The 12,608-nt window shown below is 36.1% G+C and overlaps 1 protein-coding gene across 5 annotated transcripts in view; it reads right to left on the reverse strand.

The window, feature by feature from the left end:
- Window positions 1-12,608, reverse strand: part of SLIT2 (slit guidance ligand 2) — a 338,185-nt gene that overhangs the window by 83,389 nt on the left and 242,188 nt on the right. For 3 of the 5 annotated variants that reach the window (XM_033106300.1, XM_033106303.1, XM_033106299.1), the window contains 5 exons: window positions 9,635-9,706; window positions 5,876-6,019; window positions 5,597-5,760; window positions 4,598-4,621; window positions 942-1,092 (listed from right to left, as the gene is read on the reverse strand). In XM_033106300.1, the coding sequence (XP_032962191.1) occupies window positions 942-1,092; window positions 4,598-4,621; window positions 5,597-5,760; window positions 5,876-6,019; window positions 9,635-9,706 (555 nt within the window). The remainder of the gene's footprint in view (window positions 1-941; window positions 1,093-4,597; window positions 4,622-5,596; window positions 5,761-5,875; window positions 6,020-9,634; window positions 9,707-12,608) is intronic. The other 2 variants (XM_033106302.1, XM_033106301.1) reach the window with 1 other exon arrangement.

Below are 12,608 nucleotides of genomic sequence, written 5' to 3' on the forward strand. Positions count from 1 at the left end.
AATGGCTTAAAATTCATTAGTAACAGGCATGAGTATAGGCACGGTGGGAGATTAACTATAAAACGCAATCCTTGTCATCAAGGGGCTATAATCTAGTTGAAGACAAAAGGATTACACATGCACAGAAAGACAACCAACTATGCGACGCGCTAGTGACAAATACCAGATGGTGCTGTACATAACGATGAGATTTCACTAGGTTTTCCCTGGATTTTTAGAACACTAACTTTAAATGTCTTACGTTTATAAATAAAGTCAGTAAAGACAAACCATACACGGGCATAGCATCTATAAATGATTCAACAAACATATTTTAGCACCAAGTACGTGCTAGGTTGTGTGTTAGGGTTATAAATATAAATTGATCATACTCTGCCTTTTCAGCTTTTCTTGCTATGGTATCTATTGTTCAGAAAAACAAAACAAAACAAAACAAAAAACAAAAACCTATCCTTTGTGCTTTAACACTTGATAAACACCAAATCTTTCTACCCATAAGTCAGTAAGGTACTAAAGCAGATTAAAAAAAAGACTCAGATTGAATTCATAATTAATAGAGATTCAAAATGGTAATTCTCAAACTACTTTATTTGGTTGTTGTAAAGACTAACTATGTTAAAAATCTATTACGTGCTTAGAAATGGATTTGGGCATAAATAATTCTGAAGAAATAAATATCAAACGAATGCTGTTATTATGCATATTACTAACTGCTAATTGAATTTTTCAAAGGTAAATTAATTCCGGTAGTTGTATCTTGGGCCAGGAAGGTGAAGGAAGATAGCCTGTAATATATTCTTGTACAGACAGGAGTTATGCCAACGTATGTGAATTAAAATTAACACAATTATTGAGAGTAAAAGAGCAAGATAATAATTCCAATACTTTGATGCTTTCGTTTCCTCCCTCCCAGCCTGGATTTTGTTCAGAGATGAACTTACAGTTCTGCAGTGTATTGGGGAATGTGGTCTGGGATTTTGGTGAGTTTTTGATTGGAGCAATCAACTGTGGTCCCTTCACAACGGCACTTTTCAGGGCAAGCCAAATCTGCAAAGCAGTCCCCACTTAATTTTGATCGATAATCTTCTGTACCTATTGAGGATTCAAGCCAAAAATAAAAAAATGAAAAAAAAAGAAAGACACTGAGTCTAAAGGTTGGAATGTTTATGAATTTGTCGGAAGGAAAAAAGGAAGATAACTATAGATTATGCAGCAGGGAGACAACTTGGGGAAATTTGGTCAATGGGTGTCAGGAGAGGGTTAAAACAAGGGCTTGGAATTTGCTGGAAAAAAGAGTAACTAGATTCACAGGACAGGAAAACATTAATAGAGATGAGCTTTTCACAGCTGTACTTTCTGCTGATCCAGTTATGAGCCATTCTAGCCTATTTGACAGCTAATCACACAATGGCTGTTAATTGTTAAAAAGATTATTTTTTCTCGGAGTCAAGAATTTAAAATGTATCCAGTAATAAACATATTCCTATATATCATTTTAAATTAGGGCTTTCAAGGCTAATAGATGTACTCAGGTTTTTTCAATTTTCTATGGTCTTTTATTATTCTCTCCCTCTCACATAATCTTCAGAAATGCCTAAAAAGCCCTCTTTTTTCATTTTGATTTTATAAAGAGAGACAAGTAAATCCTGATTTAAGCCTCAGCAGCTTGTCATGCTGTAGAAAGCTGCGTGACGTTCCATGGTGCTTGACGGAACCATGTTTTACTCATACCTGGCAACCACATGGTTAGATCAAGCACAACAGAAAATCTCGCTACATAATCACTACACCATCCACTAGGCCAAGGGTAAGACGGAGAGGAAAGATGAAGGGAAGCAGGAGAAAAGCTACAGACGTTCTGGAAGTGTAATACTGTTTACATGACATGCATTCTTCCCGCAGAATGTGTATGACCATAGTAAGAGTATTACTACCAAAGTTTCCTGGAAACACAAAGAAGGGGCTACACTGAAAGGTGCCTCCACCGTTCCTCACAACAGCTTTCGGGGACAACATCCAGGAAGAAGTTGGAGCTGAGCTACAAGGACAACAGAGAAGCTCAAACGATCTGTGGTTTCTTCTTGAAAAAAAAAAATAAATAAAAAAGGCGCAAAAGACCAAAACTAGAAGAAGGTACATCGGGATTGAAAAGGAAGGACATTGTTTCAGATCAGACACTTTTACTTACAGCCCAAATGGTGAACTCCTGCAAAAGTAAAGATCACCAAGAAGGAAAGAAAGACAGCAATCCCAATTAAGATAAATAGGCATATACATAAAACTAAGGTCTCTTCTTACTGTAGCAATTAACAGGGAATGGCATGGTAGGATTGGAATTGTTGTGCTTTGTAAACTTTTTCAGTAATTTTTTTGAAGCATAACGGTCTTACAGGAAAAACAATGGCATAAAAGATACACAGCACAAATTCAGTTCTTGTCAATTCCTTTTAAAGACGACTTCTCTGCATGATAGCTCTTCTTTTGAGTTATCACTATAATATCTAGAATGCCATATAGAATGGTGGTACAAGTAAACAGGTGAAATTAAGTGAAAAACCAATCACTGACATCTTCAAGGACTATCATTAGCATGTTTGGATTAATCCTCAGGTTGTGGCTTACATGCCTTTTAATGACTTTTCCAATTTACAAATAATGTCATTTAGTTAAAATGGAATCAGATCCTTAAGGAGTTTGCAGAGCCGAATATAATAGTTTCACTGCATTTGGGAAATAATACCATTACATTTATTGAAAATCTATTGTATTGTGGTGTAAGTTTAGTAAAAGGTAAATGAGACAATACTGGGAACAAAGTCTAAATAACTGGTATACTAGGCATATTACATTTAAAATAATCTCCATTCAACGCTGTAACAATGGTGCTTGTTTTACGGTGGCTCCTAGATGGACTCAAATATTAATTAAAGTCTGGGGAAAAAAGGGAGAGGTGGACTAAAGAATTATTCTGAATCCTGACTTCTATAATTATTGTTTTAAATAATGTAGACCGAATTTTTCAGAAATTGACAATTAAACCATGGTATCTGATATAAAAAGTGTTTTCCAAGACCTATTTTGGCGGCTGTCAATTAGTGGGCAAAACTGTATCAAAATTTATGAAAACAACCCAACTTTTGGTTCATTTGGTATATTCAAAATATTAACTTCTAAATTGTTAATGAAGTATATTTAAATGTAATAGACAATAATTTAGTAACAATTATATTAACTGCTGCAATTTTTGGATTTAAGTGATATTAATGTTTTATCCTATAGGTCTTCTGGTGTTTAGAATATAACTTTTTCGGGGTAAGTAATAGCTACCAGATGACTTTCTATTTAATAACTGGGTAAAAAATAATGTATTTTAAAGATTGCCAGTGAAAGCCAATCAACTGTTCTTTTCAGTATATTACTTCTGCAGCCAGTGTAATACATAAAATTTTATTAACCATTCACGCTCAAAATAAGTAATAAAACAAAACCTGTTAAGTGCATAAAATTAATCAAATTATAATTCAATAATGGCAAGCAACACAAAGCTCCTTAAAATAGAAATCGAACCCAGAGCTCTTTAGAAAGTAAGTATGGTTTTGCACACTAATGCTTAGAAATATCTTTTTATTTACAGCTGTTAAAATATATTATCGTCCAGAATATACCCAGGAGATGGTAAATGTGGCCAATTAGTACTAACATATAAATTTACATAATGATTTAAAGCAAACAAGTCAAGAGGCATTTTACACAACTGGCAGGCAAGGGGAAAAAAAAACAAATAAAGATACATATTTCAAAGAGCTAGTTCTAGAATCGTCAGCCTTGATCGTGTTAAGACGGTAAGATTGTAGTGGTAACACATTTCAATTACTTTTCGAAGAAATATTTCATTCATCTGCCTACATAATTCAAGGCACTTATTGCTCAGGAACGTCTGATGCTTTCAGGTTGGGTGTCAGCATTGTTTTGGGGAGTTACACCGTGACTCCAGCTGTGCAGGGATGTAAAGCCACACACACAGTGCCACTGCACGTAAACCAGCAGGAAGCACCAGCTTCTCCACAAAAAGTGAAGCCACAGTAACCAAAGTCAAGCAAAAAGTAGGGGGCACAACCTATAAAAAAAAGTAAATCCCACGACTGAAAACACAATTCTGTGTGTTTGTAACTGACTTCATGCAGAACTGGCTCTTTGATAACAGCAACGTCTGTCTTTAAAATCAGCGCCACAAGCTGTATTTTAAAAACAGGTTGAAAGATCAGATATACAAGGTAAGGAGAGAAAAATGACTTCAAGTAGAAAGCCATAGGTTCAAACATTTTAGCTACTGTGAAGAATTTTAGATAAGGTGCCAAAGTGAAAGAGGGGATAAAAAGGTGGGAGTTTAATAATATATATGTTTACCATCAGAAGCTGCATGCAAAGGTCAGAGAGGTGTTCAGGAAACAGCTACAAGTGATCTACGCAGAAGTGAATCTATCTACAGAGTACCCACTGTACTTTCAAAGGCATGCATATCAACGTTTTAGAAGCTCTATTTTATCAGGTGAGGAAAGGGTTTCTGCAGTTAGTCCTACTACCGAGCAAAACCTACCTGGAATGAAATACTGTTCTTTAGCTAAATCAAAAAAGAGAAAAAAAATAGAAGATGCACCTGAATGTCAGCAAGCAGAGATATGAGTTATATTAGATTAAGAACGGACTAAAGTCACTACAGATAATTAAGTGAAAAATGTATATTCACAGCAGTGGCTGAAGTATAATAATGTACAGTGAGTAGTAAATGTGTCTAGAACCATCGACAATAACCGGCTTTGTCTGGATATTCGCTTTTTAGTTTGAATTAATTGCCGAATGTGAAAAAGGCCTTGAATAGTTAGGCACCAACAGATACAGAATGTATTTTATCATGAGAAAATAGAAAAGATTAAAAGAAAGCAAATAGTAAATTTCAATGAAGTAAGCTTCTACTTAGTATTAATACAATGCATTTATATTTAGTTCTTTATAAATAAATGTAATGTTCCCCAAATGTTAATAAAATGCCCTTTGGGGGGGGGGATGCATCCCCACAGTCCTATTCAAAATAAAAGAATGCAAAAATGAGAAAACAGCATTCCCTGTGAGAAGTAAGGGATCAGGAGATTTTTACCCCTACTTTTGAGCCTGAGAAAATCATGTAAGTAAGTCTCAGCTCACTTTCTGAAGAAATGCAAACATGATTAATTACCTTAAGTTTCTCAAGGAAGAATAATATAACAAACATGAGACCGAACAGGCTTAAAACGCATTCTGAGTTAGCTAAAAGGCCCTGTTAAGTTTGAATCCTGGGAATAGAGCATAAAGTATCCAGGCATCTTTTATTCTTGGCCGGTGGCCTATTTGTTCTGCTTCACATAGTGTTAAAAATGTTACATACAGGCGGGCCATATGAATTGTGTTTATAGTTTTATTTTTTTCATTATGGACAGAAGAAAAAGAAATATAATTCTACAGTGTTTGGTGATTCAGCTGAAGGCCAGCTGTCCCTACGTCTCACATAACCACTACGGTTGGTAACACAGGGGAAATGTCAAACGAAGTAAGAAATTACCTGAACAACGGAATTTCTTGCTTTTGATCTGTCCAATTCTTTTGTTTGCCAGACGCCGGGGGCTGGTGCAGCGGGCACCACTGGTCTCGATTGGGTTGGTATGGAGATAATCCGCCAGCCACTTGAGATGGCAGTCACAAATAAAAGGGTTCTGGGCCAAATGCCTTTCAGAAACACACACGGAACACTTTTATACAAGACTGGCAAGGAACTTAACTCTCAAACTCAGACTGAAAACAATGGTCCTCTACCTTGACCCAAATCACATATATAACATACATCGTCTGAATGGCCCGGAGAGGTGAAAAGGTCCCCTTCGCGATGGTCTGAAGCTTGTTGTCATATAAGGAGAGAAGGTTCAAGTTGTGCAGATCTTGGAAAGCATCTACCCGAAGGCAGTTTATCTTGTTGGCATTCAATAATCTGTTTGACCAAAGAGTTGTAGAATTAAAGTGTAGCACCTGCTTCACCCACCTACAAGAGCCTGTCCTTGAGAAAACCCAATCGAGAAATACATTTTTTTTTTTAACCTCAACACAAACATTTTAACTGTAATAATTTAGGTATCACGGGCTGAAGATTGGCGGTTATACCAGATAAAGCAAGGGCCATGTCATCTAAGAAATGCCTCAATCCAACACTTAGGCATTTAGTTAATGAACTGTGATTACACATCTTCTCTAGAAGATGTGGCAGTCGGGCAGCAGACCCAGGCTTCATTGTCAAAACCATCGTAAGAAAGGCCGTAAACCATTAGTCCTTCAAGCTGCTCTTTGAAAAATTTCACTGTATTCTCCAAACAGATGACAAAGTGAACCTTTGAAAACATCGATCAGGTCGCGTTAACTCCAGTCTTAAAACCATGCAACAACTCCCAGTTTGCTCCGAATGAAACCTAAGTCCTGACAATAACTTGTAACACCAAATAGGCTCTTTAGCTCCCCCTTCTGAACCCTGCAACCTCCAAGTTTCCTTCTCAGGGGCTGCTTCAGGTCCAGCCATACAGGCCTCCTTGCCAGACTCTTCTGCTTGGAATGTTTGCCCAGATGTCTACTTGGTGAATTATTTTGCTTGAGTCTGCTCAAATCTTACCTTCTTAATTCAGCCTGACCACTCTCTTTAATACTGTCAGCCTCTGTGTGCCTCTCCCCAACCCCTAGCACTCTCAGTTTCTTTACTTTGACCTACCGTTTCTATTTTCTTAACTACATATATCTTTCTTATATATGATTTCCTTATTTATTATGTTCTTTCTGACTATCATTTGCCTGTTCCCTTTCCCAAGGGTCAAAGCTCCAGACAGCAGGGATATCTGTCTATTTTGTTCCCTGATGTTTCCCATGTACCTACTGTGTTTCCCCAAAAGTAAGACCTAGCTGGACAATCAGCTCTAATGTGCCTTTTGGAGCAAAAATTAATGTAAGATCTGGTATTATATTATATTATACCCGGTCTTATATTATTGTAAAATAACACTGGGTATATTATATTATATTAAATTATATTATATTATATAAGACCCAGTCTCATGTTATAGTAAAATAAGACTGGGTCTTACATTAATTTTTGCTCCAAAAGATGCATTAGAGCTGATGGTCCAGCTATGTCTTATTTTTGGGCAAACACGGTGGCACATACGAGGTGCTCAATACAGATTGGTGGTTGAATGAATACTTTATAACCCTTGTGGAGAGTGACATGGTAAACTGCCATATTAAAGGTCCTCATCCTACATTATATATATCCATTGAGCTTGGTTTAACACAGTATCCCACAAACTCGTTTATTTCTCACATATGCTATTAATATTCTACATCAATATTTTGTGGGCCTGTGGTTTACAGATTATACTTCGACAAACATCATCCTCGTAAGTATACGTGTTGTGTCTAAGCTTTTCATGCTGGACTCACCTTTGGGAATACACTTGCCCTGCTCTCCACTTTCCTCAACCTCACGGCCTATCAAGGCCTCACCGAAAGTCCACTTTTTCCAGAACATGACTTCCACCCAACTACAGTATTCCTTCCAATAGGTTCCAAAGAAGTTATACAGTGCTACGTAGTCTCGTCACCTGTTTCACCTGTAGGCCCACTTTTCCCAAAGACAGTTTAGCCCTCTGTGGGTGGGACAGTTTTCAGATAGATGTTTTTGTCTATCATCCTTTAACTCAGTGTTTTGATACTCAGGATTTTAACAAATATTCAGTAGCTCAAAAAAAATATGGACTATGTAATTTGAGTTTGTATGCCCAATTATCTAACACTCTGAAAATGTTTTCCCTTTTGGCTACAAGAATCTCCAATGAATATAAGGACTTTCTGTTTCACTTGCTTGCCTTTTTAGGTGTCCCAGGTCCATGCAAAGCTATGATTTTCTCATGACTTGCCTTTCTCTACTCTTTTTCTTTTTCTAAAGATTTGGCCTTCTCTGTGGTCGATATAACTCTTTCTTAAAAGCTTAGAGGCCTGCTATGAACGGATTGATCTTATTCACCCCCACTCTGGGCCACAAGTCCCACTGACCTTGTTCCCTAACCTGTCAGCTCTCTGAAGGGAGGAGTTAGAGCACAGAACGTTAAGGACAAGGAAAAGATGGAGAGCCTGGGTGCAACTGAAGAAAAGTGCTGTACTTAATTTAAATTATGTGATCCAAAAATTAGGGGGAAAAAAGTATTGGATGCTGATTTATTTTGTTCCTTCCATTTATCTATGCTTCTTCTCCCCAGTACCTCATCTATTCAAGCAAATCTGAGATGCTTAACCAAGTTCTCAGCTAGCAGTAAAAGACAGTCGTGTCTCTTTAGCCCTGGCAGGCTTAAGAACAAGTCTGAATATAGAGATAAAACACTGGGCTGAGGGAATGTGTACAGAATCATTCTATTAAAGATCAGAAACAATATTTGCTAATTCTTTTGCAAGGGTTAAAAAATAATATAAAACCTAAATAAAATCATTAAGTAACAGAGATCAGTATTTATCATGACATATTGGTCTGTGGGAGACAGAAATGGAACAAACTGGAGAGTACCACACATAGTAAGGGTAAATGTTTTGTTTAACAATTTGCTTCATTTGTGTGTGTGTATGCATGAAAACTAGGCTGTGATATAAAATATGTTTCTGGGTAATGATGAAAAATTTAAAACATGGATAATAGGATGTAATTATGAATATATGAACATACACTTCTCAAGTAAGGAAAAATATCTACATTTGGGAAGTTTGTGGGATTCAGAATAATTTGATTCTAAATGAAAAATTTTAAAGTAGCCTGTGAACTAGTTGCGAGTTAATTCCATCGTACTCATCTTTGTATCTGCAGCAGCTAGGCCATTGCGTGCCCTAAATGGGGCACTCTCTGTGTGTTCAGCGATTTGAACAGAATTTGAGGATCCAACAGTAACGACCTTAATATCAACAGACTTTTTTCCAATTCCCTTTTCATATAAGCATTAAAAATAACACCTGAGGTCAAGTCTTATTCTTATAACTATGTACAGTAAATACATATTTTGAGACAGCTATTGTCTAAGCAGAGTGGTGTTTAAAGCCATAATCCAGGGATTTACAGATCATTCTCTTACTGAAGATGAGTTTGAGTGTGACTGCTGTGTTCTGGCCTGCAGCGCACCAGCTTTGTGTTAGGGGATGTTATTCCACAATTGTCACTCCTGCAGATTCTTTGCACAAAAGTGGGTAAATACATCTTTATGTCTCTCTCCTTTCCAACTATTGTTAAATCAAACCAGAAAAGTTTCACAAAGGGCAGAGATTGTAACAGCTTTAAATGACAGGGCAGCCAGGATGCACAGATTCGTGACCGTGTGGAGAGAAAGATTTGGGGACAACTTCAAAGAGTTGTGTCTACAAACAAATAACCATCAACAATGTTAGCACCACTACGCCAATCTTTTCCATTTCATTAAACTATGCCATTTTGCCTCGAATTTTTCTGAAGCCTACATGAAAATATGAGATAGTAACAGACTAAAATATAATATTGAGTTCAACAGATCAGAAACAATGAAATACTTACAGGAGCTGTAAGGAAAACAATCCTTCAAATAAACTTTTTGGGAGTTCTGTGATTTTATTTCCATAGAGAACACTGAAAAAAAACACAAACATAATTTAAATGAAAAAAAAATTAGCACAACAAATTCATCCAACATATATATATATGGCATAGAGGAGGCTAGCAAGCACTCCACAGAAATGTAGGCTTATGATAGAAAGTTTGGAAAACACAGAGAAACAAAGACAAATGAACAAAATGAATACAATTCATAATTGTAGTGCCCTTTCATAGAAATCGTCATGGTTTTCTATACATACATGGTTCATATGTAATGAGAGAACACGGTATGTAACAAAAGTGAATACTAAATGTCGAATCCATTGCTTTTTAAAGGGCTTTTGGGCTTATCATATTGGTAAACAGTGCAAGAAACTGATGTTTTAAACATAGAATGCATATGCTTGAGAAACGTAAGGTCTGTGAAGACAGTCATCATTGATATTAAAACAGAGGAATTTGTAAAACATATTGTCCCTAAGGAACTAGGAACAGAAATGCGTCCTCATAATACCCGCTTCATAGTACCAGCTTTTGGATGGCATAGTACCCGCATCATTGATATTAAAACAGAAGAATTTGTAAAACGTATTGTCCCTAAGGAACGAGGAACAGAAATGCGTCCTCATAGTACCCGCTTCTGATCAGGCACTAAGTGTAAGGACCGTGTGACTGAATCCCCTCAGGACATCTGGCGCTGAGCACAGGTTTCGGCACACGGTGACAGTGACATTCCACACTGGACTGATGAGTGAACATTGTTTGATAAGTGAAATGAAGAAGTCAATTAGCAGAGGGACAAATTAAAGAATAAATTAACAAAAAGGGTGACAGGAGGGGTAATAAATTAACAAAAAGGGACAGGATTTCAACAGCAAATGACTGGAAATGGCTGATTCATCATGTCCGCTACTCACAACAGGTCTACAATGATGCCGATCTATTTTTAGGTCCCAAAGTAGGGAACCACAATTATGTGGAAGACAGAGAGAAATTATATTTTTAGAAGGACAACTTGGCAACACACATCAAGAGTCATAAAGATGTTTATATACATTACAACGTGGCAGTTGCGCTCTGGAGAGTTAAAGAAAAAAGTCAGTGACAGACAATATTTTTTTGTGAAAAATGTTAATCATGCCGTAATTTATAACAATGAAAAAGTAAATGCAAACAGAATGTCTCCAAGTCCTAAAAATGAGGACTGGTTAAATACATACTTCACATTGATAAAGATCATGTTTTGAAGAATATTTAGTGAAGAATGAAAGTGTTCATGATATAACATTAAAGCTAAAAGAAGCATAATACTAAAGACTATATTACAGTATAATTTTAATTTTTTTTTAGAAAAACACACACACACACACACACACACACACACACACACACAGAGAAAAAAATGTGGAAAACCTTTGGATGGCAAGTGATTCACCATTCAGGTTGATTTGAATTTGCACATACATTTTTTTCTTTGTTTTTTACATTCTCTACAATGAGCATACAGTACTTTTGAAAATCAGAAAAAAAATCTTTTGGAAAATAAATAAATGGATGCCATACTATGTGAATAAAAGTTAAAAGGAGAATCTAAATAATTCATATGTTTGGCAGCAGCATATGAATTTTGCTTGAAAAGGAGGAAAATAACAACAGACGAGAGATGAATAAGGGTGAGGGAAGTCATTCCCTTTTAAGATGGCAGTGAGAAGAAGAAAATTCTCAAGGGAATAAGTAAAGCTGGGTGCTATATTGTGTAAAGAGACATTCCATTTGTGTAGATTCCAGTGTACAGTTATATATCATAACATAAAAAATTCATTTGTGTAAAATATAGATTTTTTTTTAAAAAAGGTAAATCAATCAGAGAAGATACAATTTTAAAAAATCAAAGAAGAAAAGAGAGAATTCTGTGTTGTCAGGGTCAAGGAGATAAGGGAATGAGGCAAGGGTAAAGCAAGATTAAATATATACTGGAAAGTCAAGAGTAAGAAGAGAGGAGGCTTTAGGAACACAAATGAGATCAAGATGGCATCAATTCAGGATATTCAATTCAATACCATTCCATCAGTTCATTCAACAATAGATACCATACACTTACTGTCTGCCAGGAACTTTGTTAGGTTCTAAGTTCAGTGCCCAATTAAGCTGAACCCAACTCTTATTTTTTGATGTTTGTGATTTGCCAATGTCCCAGGCACTGATATGGCTGAGATGAACAAAGAACAACTCAAAAGAAAAATTTTGAATTACTGAAGGCGTTTCAAATTTTGAAACCATTGTAACTTCAAAAGGATATAGGATGCATGTAAATTGTGGGAGACTCTTATAAGAATCAAGGGTAAATGATTTAGTAGGTTGTTCATTTGGGACTTTTGCTTTAAAGGTTAGCTCAAATAGCAGGAAAGAAGGACTAGCTAGGAGGTGTGTCATACATATTTGTATTTTGAAACTTTTTTTTTTCCAACAAATCATTTTGTTTTCAAGATCAAGTTTAAAAATTTGAGATTTATTGTAAATAAGACAATTGGAGTACATAGGGGGGAAAGGAGGAGATCACACAAGGATGCAGGAAATCTGTGTAGGCAATATTGGGCATATGGATTAAAATTCATGCAAATATTATAATAAAGAAATGCTTACTAAATATGATGGGGATGATATTTATCTACAAAAACACAGCAATACTAGGACTAGGTGCATTTTTCTTACACACAATGAGATCAAAATGATAGCAAGGTAAAGTATCACAAATCCACAGACCAGGACCGAGAAGTTGGATGACAGTCAGAAAATTGGACCAACATCTATACGATGAGGGAAAGACATATAATCACATAAAGATATACGTGCAAGAAGGCCAATGAGAATGTGTGCTACACTCATAAGGGGGAAAGGAAATTTAAAAAGAAATTGAAAGATGAAAATGTATTCT

This window comes from Rhinolophus ferrumequinum, chromosome 5, assembly GCF_004115265.2.
Source record: "Rhinolophus ferrumequinum isolate MPI-CBG mRhiFer1 chromosome 5, mRhiFer1_v1.p, whole genome shotgun sequence".
NCBI lineage: Eukaryota > Metazoa > Chordata > Mammalia > Chiroptera > Rhinolophidae > Rhinolophus > Rhinolophus ferrumequinum.